The sequence below is a fragment of the Lycium ferocissimum genome, chromosome 9, assembly GCF_029784015.1.
Source record: "Lycium ferocissimum isolate CSIRO_LF1 chromosome 9, AGI_CSIRO_Lferr_CH_V1, whole genome shotgun sequence".
NCBI classification, from domain to species: Eukaryota; Viridiplantae; Streptophyta; class Magnoliopsida; order Solanales; family Solanaceae; genus Lycium; species Lycium ferocissimum.
The window spans coordinates 26,283,917-26,303,901 of record NC_081350.1 but is presented as its reverse complement, the minus strand read 5'-3'; the positions used below and the strand labels follow the sequence as shown (position 1 = coordinate 26,303,901).

The following is a 19,985-nucleotide window of genomic DNA, read 5'->3' as shown; positions in this document are numbered from 1 at the left end:
AGAAAAAAATAACAAAAAGGGTCCTTATGTTGGGGTAAGTTCAAAAGTAATTCCTTAAGGGATCGTTTGGTCGGTAGCCAAAATTATCTCAGAATTATAATTTCGGGACTAATTTATCTCATCTCTTGGGATTATTAATCTCAGGATAAGTGGAATAAGAAAGGATATCCAATCTTTTAAGTTGGGATGTATTTTATACCTTGTTTGGTACAAGGTATAAATTTATCCCAGCTTCTACCAAACATGATATAAAAAATTAGTGCTGGGATATCAGCTTATACCATGCACCAAAAGACCCCTAAATATACTCCGAGTAGTTTTAGTTTTTTTTTTTTTTTAATGATTTTAAAGAGTGGACATTTTTTATCTGCGTCAAATATTTAAAGAACTTTATATATTAGATTTGAAAGGAACTATAAAATCTTTTGGCATGAACGCACGTTTTGGAAGTGTAGAATTTGTTTTTTTTGCTATTTTTGTCTATTTTTCAAGTTTGATCCAGATTTTTAAGGTGCAATTCCTGCTATATTGTTATTTATTTTTTGTGATTGATTATCTTTTTTGTGTTGTGATTTCTAGAATTTTATTGGACTTTCCTAGTGCTTTTGGTTAAATCTTTGTTTCCACTGTTTTTGTCAAATCTAATAGACATGGTTCATTAAATATTTAACAAAGACTAAAAATGTTAATTTTTTTTTATTTTTATTTTTTTATCAATTTAAAGGACCAAAATGCTCAAAACATATTTACAGGACTACTTTGAATTTGTCAAACATAAGGGTTCATTGTTATCATTTTCTCTCACTTGTCTAGTATGAGTCATGTAAATGTGCTAAAGAATCAAAGCCGCCTCACTTGGCGAAGATTAAAAGGAAGAGAGTTTACGCATGTCTTCTCTTCTTTTATATTAGAAGCTTCAGCTGCCTGTCTCATTGTCATGCATGCTTGCTTGTCACAATTTAATAGGGTGCTTCACCTCTACGTTCCACAGTCACGCATGCTGGCTTGTCACAATTTGGTAGGAGGGTAAATTAGTTTGCCAGTCGTATACTTCACTTGCCCAGCCATGTCTAGGGTGTTCATGGTTCGGTTTGGGTCGGTTATTGGTTAAAACCATAACCAAACCAATTTAGTCGGTTTTTAAATGTCTAAAACCATAACCAAACCAAGTAAAATAATAATCACCGGTTTGGTTATTGTCGGTTTGGTTCGGTTTGGTTCGGTTTTTCAATTTATGACTAGCGTGACATAATTCAAATATTCTCTCTACATTCTTCAAATTTCTTATGAGGCTCTTTTTTCCTCACTACGGCCTAGTGCGAACTTTCTTTTATAATGAGGAAAGACATGCGTGAATGTAAAATGAAAAGAGATAGTAGGATTTTTACTTTTTACCCTTATCTTACGACTTATTAGAGTTGGGCTTGGATTGTTGACTTGACATATTCTTTTAAGACATGGGCCTTAAAAATAAGTAGACGAAAATTAAATTAATAATTAAAAGGTATAAAATATCTTTAATTATTTATGAAAAGTTAATATTATACATATAAATAATTATAAATTTTATGTATATAATTATCGGTTTGGTTCGGTTATTTATTCGGTTATTTTTTACTATAACCATAACCAAACCAAATATTATCGGTTTTTCAAATTTAAAACCAAACCAAACCAAATGTCAATTTTTTTATTCGGTTTGGTTTTGATTTTAACCAAAACTGTGAACAACCCTAGCCATGTCAATACTTATACCTTCTCTCTCTAATCTCTGTACATGTCTTTGTTTTTGGTGGGGCCATCTTCTTTTGCTTTTAAATTTCAACTCATACCACTTCTAATGTATACATGTTTTTCCTTCTTTTAAAGGTAGACATCTCAATCTTATTTAAATAGTAATAAATTATTACTGAAGAAAAACTCAACTGCTTGGTTATTCACAAGTATGGGCGATCTGAGATAAATTGGGACTCTTCTGCTTAAATTTAACGATCTAAAAGATTACCAAACTGTGGTGCCTATGAGTATTTATGCCAAAACTGTTACAGTGTTTATCTTTTAAAGGTAAAGGGAAATTCATCTATGTAGAAAATCAATCTAAAATGCTTGAAAGCACTCAACCTACACTGCTTACATATTAAAAGTAAATACTTTTCAATGAATATTTTACAAATTTCAATTTAGAATATTTAAATGATAAATTAGATGAGCTTTGTTTTTAAACGAGGGAAAAGCATCATCTACTATATAAGTAAATGACACACAGAGGTATACAAATATATTTAATTTTTTACTAAAATTGTATAATCTTTTTTTTATAAGAAATACAATATCTTAGCACATGATTAATAGTATAAATCACAACAGCATAAACATAAAATTTTATATACAAAGATACATTGTAAAAGATATCATTGTTCGGTGTATTTTCTTGAAGCTATAAATTGTAGAACCTTAATTTGTTCTTTCCTATAATTTTCAAGAATCAAGAATCATTCTGAGATTGATCAATGAGACCCAAAAAGAAAACAGGGAAATTTGCAAAACAAGCAGAAAAAATAAGGAGGAAGAAGCAAAAGAAGACTATTGAAATTCGCAGAACCTTTAGTACGGGAATTAAATTCTATGGCAGCTCCTAAAAGTATATCCGATGAAACTTTATGACATTTAACAAGGTATTATTGGGCCTGTGCTGATAGTCACTATTTTAATATAAGACAAACTTTAGTTAGGTGAGGCACACTAATTATGTGTCTCGGTCTATATCGAATAAGAGTTAAAAAAAAAAAAAAAAAAATCGTGTTGTCTGGTCAGTGTGTTGTCTGGTCAGTGTGTGCACTTCGACCAATTTCACGAAATATTTGCTATCTCCCGCCAATAATAACAAGTATCAAGTAACTCTCCATCACAATTTAGATACATGGAGTATAAAACACAATATGGTGTTACAAATTGAAGATCACACACAAAAAAAAAAAAAAAAAAATCTACCCACACTTATTAGATAGGAACTGATTTAATTATTTTTCTTTCTTTCTAAGCCTAAAGCAAATCAAACTAAAGTGAGAAATTCAAATTTAATTAAGGTGACTATAAGGAACGAACAATACTTTTAAGTGAAAAAACAAAGAAGAAGAAATGAGAGTGTTGTAAAACAAGCTCAAAGTAACAATATAAAATATTAGAACAAGAGAAACAATATAGAATAAAATAATGTAAAGATAACTTTCTTCTTTCTTTTCAAGTGTCTTGTACATCACATATCATCCCTCTATTTATACTACTCCATAGAGAGGAGGTTACAAGATTGTCTTGAATATGGCATTAACCCCTTGAGAAGGTGGGAAGAATATGTGGTTGTGGGAGATGAATGAGGGAGTAGTGGAGGTGTGGTATAACTACACATAATGGTGAATTAACTCGTAGAAGTTATGGATATCCACATTATCATATTTACAACACTCCCCCTTGGATGTCCGATAATGTGTCTCGTTACGTATTATTTGTTGCCTCGTTAAAAACCTTGTCAGGAAAACCCAATGGGACAAAACCTCGACCAAGGAAAAAAGAGTGCAGCGCGTATTTTCTCCCCCTGATGAAAAGATCACTTTAGTTCTCGGAGACGAGCATTCCAATCTTGTATATCAGCTTCTCAAATGTCGAGGTTGGTAATGCTTTAGTGAACAGATCCGCCAAATAATCAATCGAGCGAATTTGTTGAACATCTATCTCACCTTTCTTTTCAAGATCATGAGTAAAAAAGAACTTTGGTGAAAGGTCTTTTGTTCTGTCTCCTTTAATGTATCCTCCCTTCAATTGAGCAATACATGCAGTATTATCTTCGTATAATATAGTTGGAATATCCCTTTTCAAAAGAAAACCACACATTTCACCGAACATGTTGAGTCATTGATCTCAACCAAACACACTCCCGACTAGCTTCATGAATGGCTATTATCTCCGCATGATTTGAAGAAATGGCAGCTATTGTTTGCTTCATTGAACGCCATGATATAGCTGTACCTCCATATGTAAATAAATAGCCTATTTGAGATCGGGTTTTATGTGGGTCAGACAAATATCCTGCATCTGCATAACCGATCATATCTGACTTGGATTCATAAGCATAAAATAATCCCATGTCAATTGTTCCCTGAAGATATCTGAATATATGCTTAACACCATTCCAATGTCTTCTTGTTGGGGAGGAGCTGAATCTTGCCAATAAACTCACTGCAAAACATATATCGGGTCGGGTATTATTGGCTAGATACATCTGTAACAGCCCAAGCCACCGCATGTAGAAATTGTCCGCTTTGGAGTCTCAGCCCCTCACGGTTTTAGAGTGTAACGCTTGCCTTAGAAAAATCCCACATCGGTTTAGGCGAATCCCACATCGGTTGGGGAGGAGAACAAAGAGTGCTTTGTAAGTGCTTGGATACCTCTCCCTTGTAGACTAGTTTTAAAGCCGCAGGGGCCGAGGCTCCCAAAGCGGACAATTTTTACATGCGGTGGCACGGGTCGTTACGGGTTAGTATCGAGAAAAGCGAGTGCGGGCGGTGGTAGGGCAAACCCGGTGGTGGGGCAAACCTCGGCCCGGACGCCGAGTCCCCGAGGGGGGGGGAGTGTAAGGCTTGCCTTAGGCAAATCCCACATCGGTTTAGGCGAATCCTACATCGGTTGGGGAGGAGAACGGAGAGTGCTTTATAAGTGCTTGGATACCTCTCCCTTGTAGACGCGTTTTAAAATCGTGAGGGGCTGAGGCTCCAAAGCGGACAATTTCTACATGCGGTGGCCTGGGCTGTTACAACATTAGTGCCCCAATTGCACTGAGATATGGAGTTTCATCGCCAATGAGCTCTTCATCATTTTCTTGAGGTCGAAATGGATCTTTATTTATGTCAAGCGATCTCACAACCATCGGGGTACTCAACGGATGTGATTTATCCATTTAAAAACGCTTTAAAACCTTTTCAGTGTATGTCGATTGATGGACAAATATTCCATTTGTCAAATGCTCAATTTGTAAGCCAAGACAAAATTTGTCTTACCTAGATCTTTCATTTCAAATTCTTTCTTCAAGCACTCTATAGCTTTTGAAAGCTCTTTGGGAGTGCCAATGATATTCAAATCATCAACATACACAGATATTATGACAAATTCAGACCCAGACCTTCTTATAAAAACACAAGGACAAATAGGAACATTTTTATATCCTTCCTTTAGCAAATATTCACTGAGACGATTGTACCACATCCGCCCTGATTGTTTCAATCCATATAAAGATTTTCGAAGCTTTATTGAACAAGTTTCCCGCGAACTTTTGTATGCTTGAACACTTTGAATCCTTCAGGGATTTTCATAAAAATATTGTGGTCCAATGAGCCATATAAATAGGCTGTGACAGCATCCATCAGTCGCATATAAAGCTTTTCACGAACTGCCAGATTTATTAGATACCTGAAGGTAATTGCATCCACCACAGGAGAATATGTCTCCACATAATCAATGCCAGGCCTTTGCGAAAATCCGTGCTTTATATCTTACGACTTCACCTTTTTCATTTCGTTTTCGCACAAACACCCATTTGTACCCCTACTGGCTTGACATCTTCAGGTGTTCATAGTACTGGTCCGAAAACTTCACATTGAAGCCAATTCTGCTTGAATTGCATCCTTCCATTTTGGCCAATCATTTCTCTGTCTACATTCATCGACAGATTTTGGCTCAAGATCCTCATCTTGTTGCATTATTTCAACAGCAACATTATATGCAAAATATTGTCGACCACAATATCATTTCGGTTCCACCTTTTCCCCGTCGAGACATAACTTATTGAGATCTCTTCACTCTCATTGTTTTGAAGTATCTGGACCTCCTCTATGGGCTTATCATTTATTATGTCTCGGGGATTTTCTTGAGTAATTTCCCTCACATGATGATCATCTTGATCATTTATTTCTTTTCTTTTTCGAGGATTTTTATCCTTGGAACCGATTGGTCTACCACGTTTCAGACGTGGCCTGGACTCATTTGCATTAACCGTTTGTCCTACCGAGACATTAACTCGAACTGGAGTATTTGCAGCTAGAATATGAGATTTAGTAACTCTTGAAAGGTTAGTAAATGCATCTGGCAGTTGATTTGTGACATTTTGCAAATAAATCATCTTTTGACCCTCTTGCTCACATTGATTTGTTCGAGGATCTAAATGAGATAATGATAATGCATTTCAATCTATCTCCTTTTCCAATTGCTTATGTTCTCCCCCTAATGTTGGGTATACTGATTCATCAAAATGACAATCAACAAATCTTGCTGTAAATAAATCTCCAGTCATCGGTTCTAAATATTTTAAAATTGAAGGAGATTCATACCCAACATATATCCCCAACCTTCTTTGGGGACCCATTTGTGCGTTGTGGTGGAGCAATTGGAACAAATAACGCACATCCAAAAATTCGAAGATGGGAAATATTTGGCTCCTGACCAAAAGCCAATTGTAATGGGGAGAATTCATGATAACTGGTTGGCCTTATGCGCACAAGTGCTGCTGCATGCAAAATAGCATGTCCCCATACCGAAACAGGAAGTTTTGTCCTCATTAGCAATGGTCTAGCTATCAATTGTAGGCGTTTAATCATTGATTCTGCTAGACCATTTTGAGTATGAACATGAGCAACCGGATGTTCAACTATTATTCCAGTGGCCATACAATAATCATTAAAGGCCTGAGATGTAAACTCACCGCATTATCAAGACGAATTTTCTTTATCGCATTATCTGGAAATTGTGCTCTTAACCTTATTATTTGAGCCAACAATCTCGCAAAAGTCATATTGCGAGTTGATAATAAGCACACATGTGACCATCTTGTAGATGCATCAATCAAGACCATATAATATTTAAATGGTCCACATGGAGGGTGAATTGGCCCACATATATCACCCTGCATACGTTCCAGAAATGCAGGGGATTCAATCCCAACCTTAGTTGCTGATGGTTTAATAATCAATTTTCCTTGAGAACAAGCAGCACAAGAGAATTCCTTAAATTGAAGAATCTTTTGGTTCTTCAAAGTATGCCCATGTGAATTCTTAATTATTTTGCGCATCATATTAGAACCGGGATGGCCCGGTCATGCCAAATGATAAAATCATTAGAACTATTAAACCTTTTGTTTACTATAACATTTGTTTCAACCGCACCAATACTTGTATGGTACAACCCGGAAGAAAGTGCGGGTAATTTTTCATGCACAAACTTTTCCCCAGCTTTCATTGTAACAATATAAAGGTACTCAACCTTTCCTTCATTGGCAGTCTCAACATGATAGCCATTCTGGCGAATAACCTTGAAACTTAATAAGTTTCTTCGAGACTTGTCGATACGATGCATTATTAATGGCAAATATTGTTCCTCTAGGTAGTAATAAGGTCGCTTTTCCAGAGCCCTCAATTAATTTTGCACTACCAGATATTGTATTACCACAGGCCTTTTTCATAACCAAATGAGAGAAATATTTCTTTTCTCCTAATATAGTGTGAGTTGTAGCACTATCCAAAAGGCATATATCTCCATTACTCATCTTGGATCCAATTGAAGACTGGGGAATTTTATTTATCTTCATAAAAATAAAAATACATTGTAAGAAATACGGAAACTAACAATAGAAAACTTAAGTACTAATCCTTGAAAATAAAACAACATAGAGAACTTAAGTACTTCTCGAAAATAAAACAACATAAGGACAACTTAAAACACATAAATAAAAATAACAACATAACACATTCCCCAGTGAAACGATCAACTCTCAATTTTGATCTCCAAAGAAGTCTTCAACTTCCAAATGAGTAATATCATCAAGCCCATCAAAATCGTCATCTTTCAAAGCCAAATTAGCTTCAACATTATCATCATATTTTCGTGAAGGCCCTGCCTCATCGTCATTTTTTAAAGTCATGTGTGACTCCACTCGGGCATTAGCAGAAGAGGCACCACCTCTATTTGCCTTTCTTTTGAAGGAATTTTGATAAAGCCTGGCAAAATGTTCAGGCGCCCGACATTCATTTTTCCAGTGACCTTTCAAACCACAACGATGACAGTTGTTCCTTGAAGGATTGCCTTGATAACCCATATTGTTCTCCCTTTTATGGTGACCAATCACGACGATTATTATATCGTCCCTTGCCCCTGCCACGGCCACGCTCATTATTATGGCCTCGATTATTTTGTCTTCTTTCAGCTGGGCCATGTGTACCACATTCGCTTCCGGGAATGAAGCAGTTCCAGTGGGACGGGCTTCATGATTTTTCAATAAAAGGGTATTATGCTGCTCAACCACAAGAAGACATGATATCAAATCAGCATGCTTTTAAAACCCCTTTCACGGTACTGTTGTTGTAATACCAAATTGGAGGCATGAAAAGTCGTAAGAGTCTTTTCCAACATATCCTCGTCAGTTATTTTATCTCCACATAATTTCCATTGGGAAGTAATTCTATAGACAGCAGAGTTATAATCACATACAGTTTTAAAATCCTGTAACCGTAAGTGAATCCACTCATAACGAGCCCTGGCAACACTTTATTACCTTAATGTGGTCATACCTTTCCTTCAAACCACCCACAATTCAAGTGGATCTTTCAGCACATCGTGTATTCAACCTTCAATCCTTCATCCGGATGATGACGAAGGAAAATCATTGCCTTCGCTTTGTCCCGACTCGATCTTTGTATTATCCTCGAGTAATAGTGGCACCAAGACCTTTGGCGTCTAGGTGAATTTCAGCATCAAGTATCTATGATAGGTAATTCTTTCAGGAGATATCAAGTGCCACAAACTCAAGCTTCGACAAATTGGACATGATGATCAAAACTATCATAAAAATATTAGTGTTAGAAATAATAAAATAACGTAATTTCAAAACAACATCTTTATTTCCACAAACAAAACAAAAAAACAGTACATTTTTCACAAAAGGAGTATTTTTTTTTTCACAGAAGAATACTTTTTTTCTCTCACAAAACAGTATCCTTTTTTTCACACAAAAGAGTACGTATTTTCCACAAAACAACAATAGTAATTAATTTTTTTTCAACAAAACAGTAGCATAATAATTATGCCTATTCTAACATATATACTATATGCAAGAATTAAAATAAGGACGACTTGGAAGAGCACCAGCCGTGAGGTCTTCCAGATGTCATACTATGATGGATAACTAGTTGATTTGAATATGCTGGACATTAATAAAAATAATGGTATACATCATATTTGATCACCCAAAGATTAACTAGTATAATGCATAGAAATAGGAAATATTTGCATCAAATTGGAAACGGGCTAAACGAGACTTTTGTTTTATATATATAGCACATATTAGAAGGATGGTCAAAACGCATACCAGATGAAAGAGTACACTCAACTTGGAACGGCGATAGTGGAGTTAGAGACTCGTGCTGATAACGTGTTGTAAAACTAGCTCAAAGTAACAATATAAAATATTAGAATAAGAGAAACAATATAGAATAAAACAATGTAAAGATGACTTTCTTCTTTCTTTTCAAGTGTCTTGTACATCACATATCATCCCTCTATTTATACTACTCCATAGAGAGGGGGTTACAAGATTGTCTTGAATATGGCATTAACCCCTTGAGAAGGTGAGAAGAATATGTGGTTGTGGGAGATGAATGAGGGAGTAGTGGAGGTGTGGTATAACTACACATAATGGTGAATTAACTCCTAGAAGTTGTGGACATCCACATTATCATATTTACAACAGAGAGTACATTTTTGGAATTGTTTTCTTCTACCAAATGAATAAAAAGAATCATATAAAATGAAAAATAAATTCCAATAATTCATTAAGTTTTTGGTTTGGGAGACAATACCTCATCCACATTTTGAATAGATAGAAGAACCCCGTTCACTTAAATTCAATGACCAAAATGGGCTAATCATCAACAAAATTTTCTAAATGTCAAACTTGACCGTCAATTATTATGACTACAACACCTAGTTTTTAAACAAGAAATGAAAAGTATGCATTGTATAATAAGAGAGTTTCTCTCAACTCCCTTACTGTATGTTGGGAAGGAAAAAAAAAAGAAAAAAAAGGGAATTCAGATCACCAAACGTTTCTCCCATAAAGCATCTTGATCCAGAATTTCATCATTAATGCTAAGTAGACGCGATCATACGCACGTCTGTCGGATGGGAGATAGTCATGTTTCTCTTTTTTTTTCCCCAAAGAAATGCAATTATGTTACTGATGCATCGTTAGTGATGACAGCATATATCAATCAACTAGACCGCAGTTACAGTTGCAATCAATAATTCTATCAATTTTTAGAAGACTCAAATAGTTTGATTATCTTCTACGGTGTGCATCAGCCTTGTTTATCTGGCTTAGAGTCAGTTACAGGTCACCAAACTCACATGGTTGTAGTTTTTTTTACGCATACAAGTATAAAAAGTTTAATGCCGACATTGTTTTCTAACAACAAAAGAAGAAAGAAAATATGAACCAAAATTTGAAAAGGAAATAGAAGAGAGAACAAATATCAGACATACTTTTGACACAATAACGATGTATTACAGATTACACGTATAACTCGCTATCAAATCCCCAAAATTGTTCTTATCTGATCAGGTGGATGTCTAGCCAATGACTTTGGATCCGGGTAGCCATTCTCAGGGTCCATGATAGCCCTGTAAATAAGCTCATAAGCTTCGGCAAGCGACCTAGCTACCTGAACACTAGTTTCTGATCGCAATCTTGGAACTTGCATCTGCTCAAATTCAGGAATGGCAGTTTCACTGCCCAGAATGAGCCCAAATAAAGTTTTCAAACTCTCGGCAACAAAAACCGGAGATGTATCCTCTTCTTCTGCTAATGGTGTCCTAGCTATGGAGTTGCCAGATTCATTAATTTCTAATGACTTGCGGAAATGTGACATCTTATTTAATAAACCACATCTTCTTAGAATAGCCTCAACTTCTTTTTCCACGAGAGCATTTATGTGATTGTCTATCATCACACCTAGCTTCTTCACATAGCCGCTTGCAACTTCATGTCCTAAAAGTGGTTGCTGGATTGCGCATAAGCAGTTAATTATGAAAATTTTGGCCGGAGTTTCACTGGTCTGCATAAAACAAAACACAAGGTCAACGCTAGGGATAGCAGGCATAATGCAACCGTCTCCTAGTACTATGTTATACCACCATTATCAATTGACAGTATACTCATGACCCTGCACATGGAGTAAATGCATAATCAAGATTTCAGTCAATAGTCTAGCACATAGATCCACGGTGATATATGCACCTAATCTAAAGTGGTCCAGAAAATCACTCTTGAAAAAATGATATTGTTAAATAAAATGTCCCAAACACAGCTTGGACTATGTCAGATGGTGGGATGACTCCATGGTGTCTTATTTTTCCTGTCTGTTTCGGTTCTTATCTTTTAGTGAAGGAGAGGGAACGGGAACGAAATTCATCAGCCAAGATTACAACACGAGGCCCATTCGACTTTGGCATTGAAGGGAAACAAGACCAAAAGTACCTGCGGTAAAGGTCCTGAACTGTTGCCATCCAAAAGAGCATCCACAGATGACCTGCGGTGTTGAATTGGATCAGAAGTAACTCTATTCCTTCTTGAGGAGTGTATGGAACCTTTTGACTTGTGCGCCTCTGCTGCTTGCTCACACATCTGCATGGAAGATAAATAGTAAACATACAATGACAACAACAATAACATACCCAGTGTAATCCCACAAGTGGGATCCGGGGAGGGTAGATTGGTAGAGTGTACGCAGACCATACCCCTACCTTGGGAGGTAGAGAGGCTATTTCCGAAAGACCCTCGGCTCAAGAGAAAGCATGACATAAATAGTAAACATAAAAAAGCATAACAAGTCTGGTGTGGCAATACTGCAGTAAATCAGCAATCATGCGTTTTCAGTCTGTCACACGTCAAGAACCCCAAATCAAACAATCTTAAATTCTGAAATGTCACTCAAACAGGAGAATGAAATCAATAGCGCACTCTAGTTTTTCTGATGTATATAGCTAATGCACTTCAGTTTTTCAAATAAACCAACTAATTAACATTCCCCAACCTATTCCTCTTTGCTGCACAGATAAACAAAGAATAGCTAAGAATTCGGCAGAGAACATATTCATTCTTGTGATCAACATCAACCGAGGTTGACATGTACTAAACATGATTTAATATTTACTCTTACTTTAATGAAAGGCAGGCCATCAAATGTGAATAAGTAACCTCTGTTTCTCTAAATTCTTGTTAGCAACTTTTTATATAATTGTGGTGTCCGGGCCAGCTTACTCGTACCTCAATTAAATCCACGGGGTACTTGCTACCTCCCACCACCAAAGGCACCAAGTAACTTTGTCCACCAAGGATTGGACAAACGGGGAGAAATCACCTAGTGTTTTTTCCTCCACTGAGATTTTAACGTGAGACGTCATGGTTCTAAATCCACTTCATTGACCATTAGGCCACACCCTTTGAGTGCAATTCTTTATTTCTTTTTTTAGAAAAACAATATCCTCCCAGAAAGAAAGAGAATCATAAACAGCCGGTGTCAATTGTTAGAAGTCACATTGTCAGGGGTGTTCCACATTTCACAGATATCTATGGATATTGTAGGACATCTGAATGTCATCTTGCAATAAACTAGTCCTGCACTGTTAGGGTTAAACTAATAGAATCTAGATGTTTTTTCTTCTTCTTTTTTTCAAAAGATAAATAGAATACATAAGATTAGTACTAATTATTCAACAACTGACCTATTAGAGTGAAATTCCTGTATCAAGATTTCCTTCTCTTTTTTTTTTTTTTTTTAAAAAAAATTGTTTTCCCGTATCTTCGATATTTATGAATCTTTTTCACGGATTCTCTGCCACTTCACACAACAAACTAGACTTCTTTTGGGTCAGAGAGAACTACTTGCCAACCATGTTTTGACTAATCTACTCGGATACCAGAAACAAGAGTAACCGCAAACTAATACTACCGACTTCAAGCAAAGCTGATTCTCCAGTACTCCAGAAATCCCCTTAGGTCAGAACAGTTGGCCTATATAACTCAAGGTCTCCATTAGAAAAATGCTTAAAATGTTGGAAACAACAAAGATGTATCATATGTCTAGGTATTTAAGCACAGAGAATTTGATGATATAACAATCTATGCTCATTCAAGGATAATACCATCAATATAAGATTAACAATACCATATATTGTTTTCTTTTCGAATGGACCAAGCATTTCCTGAGAAAAGTTGACTCTGGCACACACAGTATGAAAAATTCTAATAACGTGTAACACTTCAAAGAAAGCACATAGGAACTCCACATGAGGGCTAAAGTGTAAACTTGGAAGCAGAATCCTCACGTGTCTTTCCTATTAAATGGACCAACCAAATTAAGACAGCAGTATTCACTTAGTTAACACAAGAAACCAGGAACTAATACATAAGTAGCAAACTAGTACTCATTTATTTTTATTTTTTCAAGTAATCATTTATTTTAAGTAACTTGATGGACACTAACCTGAATAATAGGGTCTAGCAAAGCAGATATAACTGGATCAAAGTCAGGCTTCTGTCCTGATGCAGGGAACATCATGCTATCATGTGTTTGAATAATTTCAAGCAGCACTGAAACTCCTTCCCTTAAAGCTGGTGGTGGAGAAAGATCAACAGCTACCAATGGAGGATACCTCAAAAGCTTCTCGCCTCGACTCTTTAGTATGTCAAAAAATGTTTTCTGGGCTGCTTCCTTGAGAACCACTAAGGTATTACATAAAGATGTTTCTATCCCCAGCAAATCCGATATCTGCATTGGAAAAACAGTTGAGGGCAAGGACAACTTAAAAAGGAGGAGTGCAAGAAAATTGGGTTCACTAGCAGCAGATTTCAACTCACTGTATAGAAATAGAACTCCAGTGTATTGCTAAGCTTGTAAGAAATAATAAGATTAGGTTGAGAGTGCAAAACTTGTTCCACTCTAACTTTAAAAGGGCGGCAAACTCCTTCAAAAATCCTGTCTAGAACAAAAGTCAAGTCAGATTCTGTCTTCCCAGACTCGCTATCTACGCCTTTGGAGTGGTTATGACTAGTTCGTCTAGTATCTGATGCATCGGGATCAAGCAATGCAAGGACAAGCTCTCTTTCAGATGCTAATGCCTGTCATAAAACAAAAACATGTACAAAATCAGATGCAGCAAGCCAATGTGCAAAAGACCCTTTTTTACTTCACAATACGAATAACTTAAACACTACGTTATATCTATCACCTGATGCAACCATCCCAGCATGTCACCAACGTATCTTAAAGGATCGTGGGCATGCACTTCAATCGGCCTGGGAAGTCCACCAGGTCCTCCACGTGTAAGAGCACTTATAAATCTTCTAAACAATGCATTGTGCCTCATGTTTGCCACCTAATATTTCAGATTGCATGAACATGAAATGCATGTCATTGCGTAGTTTTTTTAATTATTATTCTAGCTTTTATCTTGTTGTTGTATTCTAGCCTTTAGTTAAGTTAGTTACCTCTTCTGCACAATATTTAAAAAGCACTGGTCTTTCTTTGAGACACCTGACTGCTGTTCTCAGAAGTTCGCCAACTTCAGGGTTATCAACGTCACCAAGTCTCCTACACTCTGTCTGAACCCACCTAGAAAGAAAAACCAGCATAACGTCAAACATAGAGGAAGGCTCAGATGACTACTGCACCACTTGTTTAAGCACTTTCAAGTATCCATATAACAAAGTAGACAAATCATATGACGTACTAATAGTAGAAGGACCAATCTGAACTAAATCACAATAACCCAGACATCAGTCACCATGACAAAACAGAGGTACGCATAAACAAAGAAAGGACTAATTTGTAGACTTGTTTGTGACCATGGATGGGTATTGTTGCAAGAGGCCAAGGATAGATGTTCCAGTCACAACTAGCAGATTGAAAAAAGTAGATCATACTAGTAACAAATTGTTCAAAATGGGTATCTGAATACCCTGCCACACAATATGAATTCCACCAGACAGCTATAGTGTTTTACGTTCCAGAGATCAGCACGGAAGTTACATTTTTTGATAGGCACTTAAATGAGAGGATACTATAACAGTAATATGATATGAAATGTCCTAAGTTCAAGAGTCCACTGAGACAGAGAAGAGTAACCTGCAAAGGCGTTCATATGCTCCTTCTTGATACATGGCCATCATATCCATGAGCTCCAAACCAGCACGCTGCCAAGAGTATTCGAGTCAATTAAGCAAGAATAAATAAATCATGTTTGTCCTTGCCTTGGATATGATACTAACATTTGAAAAAAGCTAGGCTATCATTAGGAAAATATAACTGAAACTAGATGAATGAACTCTTTTCATTTACTTATCATGTAAGGGCTCTTGCAGAGGAAACGCACGGAGGCCCCAGTGCGGAGGTGTGAGAGATTGGCTATGGATGGTTACAGGAGAGGTAGAGGTAGGCCGAAGAAGTATTGGGGAGAGGTAATTAGACAGGAAATGGCGCAGCTGCAGCTTACCAAGGACATGACCTTAGATAGGAGGTTGTGGAGGACGCGGATTAGGGTAGAAGGTTAGTAGGAAGTAGAGCATTGTCTCGTGTACCCTTCCATACTAGTAGGCATAGTATTATCTTTGTAGTTTTATGTCCTTCGATAATCTGTTACTATCTGCCGTCTCTTACTTCGTTTATCGTATTAGTTTGCTGCAGTTACTGTTACTTTTCTTCACAATGCTTATCTATGGTATTTTGCCATGGCTTCTTTATTTCCGTTAACTCTTATCTGACCCTTTTTGTCATGTTTTTTCTTGAGCCGGGGGTCTTTCGAAAATAGCCTCTCTAACTCCCAAGGTAGAGGTAAGGTCTGCGACTCTGCGTACACTCTACCCTCCCCAGACCCCACTTGTAGGATTACACTGGGTATGTTGTTGTTGTAAGGGCTATTGAAAGGAAAAAATGCTCTGTGTCCAATTCAGTTAATTGTGAAGTTTTCCATATGTCCTTGGATCGCTCATGTAGTTCAACTTGTATTGACAATTGGCAGTGATTTGTTAAAAAACAATTTAACTTTAAGATTTCAATGATCTATATAGCTCTTGTATAAGGTGCCTCTTTTTTTTGTCAGCAAAATTGTCATACCTAATTTTTTGCAAAAAAGTTATCACATATATATAAGTTGGACTTACTTCTATAAACTAACACATCTTTAGATGGATACAACTTTTAAGTAATAGGAAAAGCATGACATTAGATAATAAAAAGTTTCTAGAACAGATGAGCAGATATTGCATGAGCAATTGGTTAATATGTTTCTTTGTTTGGTATATATCAGTGTAATTGGTTAATCCGTCCTGAGATGAATTTAAATGGCGAAACATGGTTAGTGAGGATTCATATAGCCAACCCAACTTCTTTCTAACTGAGGCATAGTTGTTGTTGCAATTGGTTACTCTGTTATAATTAGTGGGATTAGAGAATCAAAATGAATCTCAATATACGTCCTGCATCGAGTCCCATTATTCCATGAGTAAATAACCAATTCTTAATTCATCAATCAATATAAGGATCCTTCATTTACCATACCACAAGCTGGATCAAACTACATTTAGTCTGGATCAGATCATCTCACACTCTATAAAGAGACAAAGAGAGAAGTTTACTTGGTGGTGTGTCCTGAGAAGCACTTTGCAGTTGGCATGGATTTCCTGAACATGAGCAAGTGCCTTAAAAAAATTCTCATCCAGGTCTTCTTCCCTTAGGGCATTAATCTGCATCAACATAAAAGTTGAAAATCAGTATGTTAATAACACAACAAAAACAATTATTATGTGAGTGATATAGGCTTCAACTCAAAAGGAATGACTTAAACCTCTTCCGGGGATAGCTGATAATCACGAAGAAAGCATGACACAATTTCTTGCCTCTGTGTAGTAACTTCAAACTCCTGTTTCAGCCGTTCTGTGGTACTGATAATATCGCCTGTCGTGGCATTGCAACTGCTTAAAGCCAGTGCAATTCTGCAAAATGCAAGCATTACAAGAAGACATGTCAGTACAACTACTACTTTTTAATTGATGTAACAGCAAGGGAATGTAATACAGAATTAAGTCCTTATAATACCAACTATGAGAGATAATAGCCAGGTGGGAGCAAAACCCAAGATACTGGTATAAGTAACTGTTTAGCTGGAAAAGAGGGGAAACTCAATACATGAATTATTGATTGCATTTATCATACAATTGGTACTTGGGAAGCTTCCCTCTGGCAAGATAGGAAGACATGCTTGTAAGGAAAAATGCTCAAGAGAGAAAAGGTTGAACAACGGAGGATTCTTTTGGATAAGTTGCTAACTACAGAGCACCCAGTTAGTACTTAGTAGGATTCTTTTCAATCACATTAATTTTTACTTATCCAATTAGGCAATTAGCACGAACCAACTAAAGGTATCCCCCTCCTCTCTATCCATTTGATAACATGTACTTTGGTGATGAATAGTTTCTTTGGGATCACTTCCATACAAATCTGACATATGTCAGATAAAATGTTCAACATACAATAAACATGGATTACTATCCTCTCACTAATGTCACCCCTTTACACAACACATGCTTAAATGATCAAATCTTTTACAGAGAAAGAACATGAAATATCAGGCACCAAATTTTCCTCTCTTAAAGAGCATCACAATCCCTCCACTTCTTCCGTACATCATATATACAACAACAACCCAGTGAAATCCCACAACGTGGGGTCTGGGGAGGGTAGAGTGTACGCAGACCTTACTCCTACCAAGGTAGGATGGCTGTTTCCGAAAGACCCTCGGCTCAATAGAAAGGAGGGATGCAACACGAGGACTTCCCAGGGGGTCACCCATCCTAGTACTACTCTCGCCCAAGCACGCTTAACTTCGGAGTTCTGATGGGATCCGGTGCGTTAGTGCTGGTACATCATATATACAGCAAGGGAAAAGAAAAAAGCCACATTTCGTTCTCAACATATAAAAAAAACGAGAAGGAAAATAAAATTTTAAGTCAAGACTACTAACACGTAAGTAACATTCTCAAGTCAATAAAATCCAAATGGATTTAACTTATATCCGGCAACACTGCAAACACATTTTACACTATCCTATTAATTTAACCCGTTTGTAGCATGTCGCATTCCTTATTTTCCAAGTAATTAGTTTCACTTATCATCGGTAACCAGATAGTTTAAAAATTAGCTTACATATGTGTAAAAGTTTAAACTTTTTATTTCAAGGCATAATACATAGATATACACCTTACCTTGGTCTCAACTGTCAGTTGAACACTCCAACTTTGAGACTGCACATCTAGACACCTGAACTCGTCTCCACTGTGTCAGTTGAACACTCCAACTTGCAAAATGATCATCTAAACACCTCTAAAATTTATGTGCCACGTCAGAGTCGGTGTGTCCACAAGACAGTGGGGACGAGTTGAGGTGTCTAGATGTGCATTCTCAAAGTTGGAGTGTTTAGTTTCCAGTTGAGGCCAAGTTAAAGTGTCTATCTATGTGTTATGCCAAATCCAAATGGATTTAACTAATATGCCAATAGTGAAAATACATTTTAAACTATCCTAGTAATTTAACAAGTTGTAGCATGCTGCATTCCTTATTTTCCAAGTAACTAGTTTCACTTATCACCGGTGACCTTTTAACAACTAAACTTTTCATTTCAAATATATTAATCGGAAGACCCCAAAAGATGTTAGAGTAATACTTAGTACTCTTTATGTTTCAATTTGTTTGTCTTACTTTCCTTTTTAGTCCGTTTAAAAAAGAATGTCTCTTTCCTTTTTTGGCAACTCTTTAATTCCAACTTTCCACATGACATGTTTAAGACCACAAGATTAAAGGGCATTTCGATACATTCCATATATGTTTAGTTTTAGTTTAAGGCCACAAGATTCAAAAGTCTACTTTACTTTCTTAAACTCCGTGCCAAGTCAAAACCAGATAAACAAATTGAAATGGAGGATTAGTAATTCCTTACTTGTCACAGCATTCAACGATCTCATTGACTTCTTCTTCAACTCGATCCAATGACTAACAAAATCCATTCAAAAAAAAAAAAAAAGAAAGTTAATTGACCTGAGAATCACTCCCTCCATTCACTTTTACTTTGTCACATTTCGCTTCTCGAGAGTCAATTTGACTAATCTTAAAAACTAAATTGAATTAGATTAATTCAATATTTTAAAATCTTAAGTTTAAAAGTCTGTTCAAGATTATACGAAAAATACATTTAAGTTTGCAATTCATGTATGTTGAATCTCCAGAAGCGAAACGTGAACTGAAATAATTACAGTACCTTTTGAGCAGCAGTGGAGGAAAGAAGGAACTCATGATTGATAGAAAGAGAACGCTTTTCAATAGTGGATCGGAGGTTGCGGCGAGAATGCGGTGTGTTTTCTGTGTAGAATTCAGAGAGAGTATTCAACGACGCTAGTAGATCCGGGCTGTCTGTTCGAGTTTCTAGAACTTTCTTTAGCTTCCGAGATAGTCCCGGTGCCAATGCCATTGCCCACCACCCTTGATTTTTCACTACCGCTGATAATTAATAATCTATAGATATATGAAGGAATTCGTACGTATATATATGTGCACTGATCGGAGTTACAGATCCAGAGTCGCAGAGTCAAAAATGGCTATGGGCTTTAAGCCAACCTTCGAGGCCTTTTTGGTCTTTAATTTTAATTCCAAGGGGCAAATGTATATATACATATTAAGGAAATATATTTATGAAATATTTTATAAAATATAATATTACAAATTTTATACAAAATATGCTTTTTTAAAAATATATAAAAAAAAATTAGATATTTTTTTGGCTCAAAAATTTATGTATGAAATGTGTATATCGCTTAAAATTTCGCTCATATTTTCATATAT

At 36.4% G+C, this 19,985-nt stretch overlaps 1 protein-coding gene and 1 pseudogene across 1 annotated transcript; both read right to left on the bottom strand.

Moving 5' to 3' along the window:
* Positions 1-10,436: 10,436 nt before the first annotated feature.
* On the bottom strand, positions 10,437-19,763 carry LOC132030039 (conserved oligomeric Golgi complex subunit 6). The gene is made up of 11 exons (XM_059419504.1): positions 19,405-19,763; positions 19,087-19,139; positions 16,939-17,086; positions 16,730-16,837; positions 15,222-15,289; positions 14,585-14,708; positions 14,326-14,472; positions 13,955-14,215; positions 13,581-13,865; positions 11,573-11,719; positions 10,437-11,150 (listed from the first exon to the last, which is right to left on the bottom strand). The coding sequence occupies exons 1-11, from the start codon at positions 19,612-19,614 to the stop codon at positions 10,626-10,628; spliced, it is 2,076 nt and encodes a 691-aa protein (XP_059275487.1). The 5' UTR covers positions 19,615-19,763; the 3' UTR covers positions 10,437-10,625.
* On the bottom strand, positions 17,907-18,019 carry LOC132032200 (5S ribosomal RNA; annotated as a pseudogene).
* Positions 19,764-19,985: the final 222 nt, after the last annotated feature.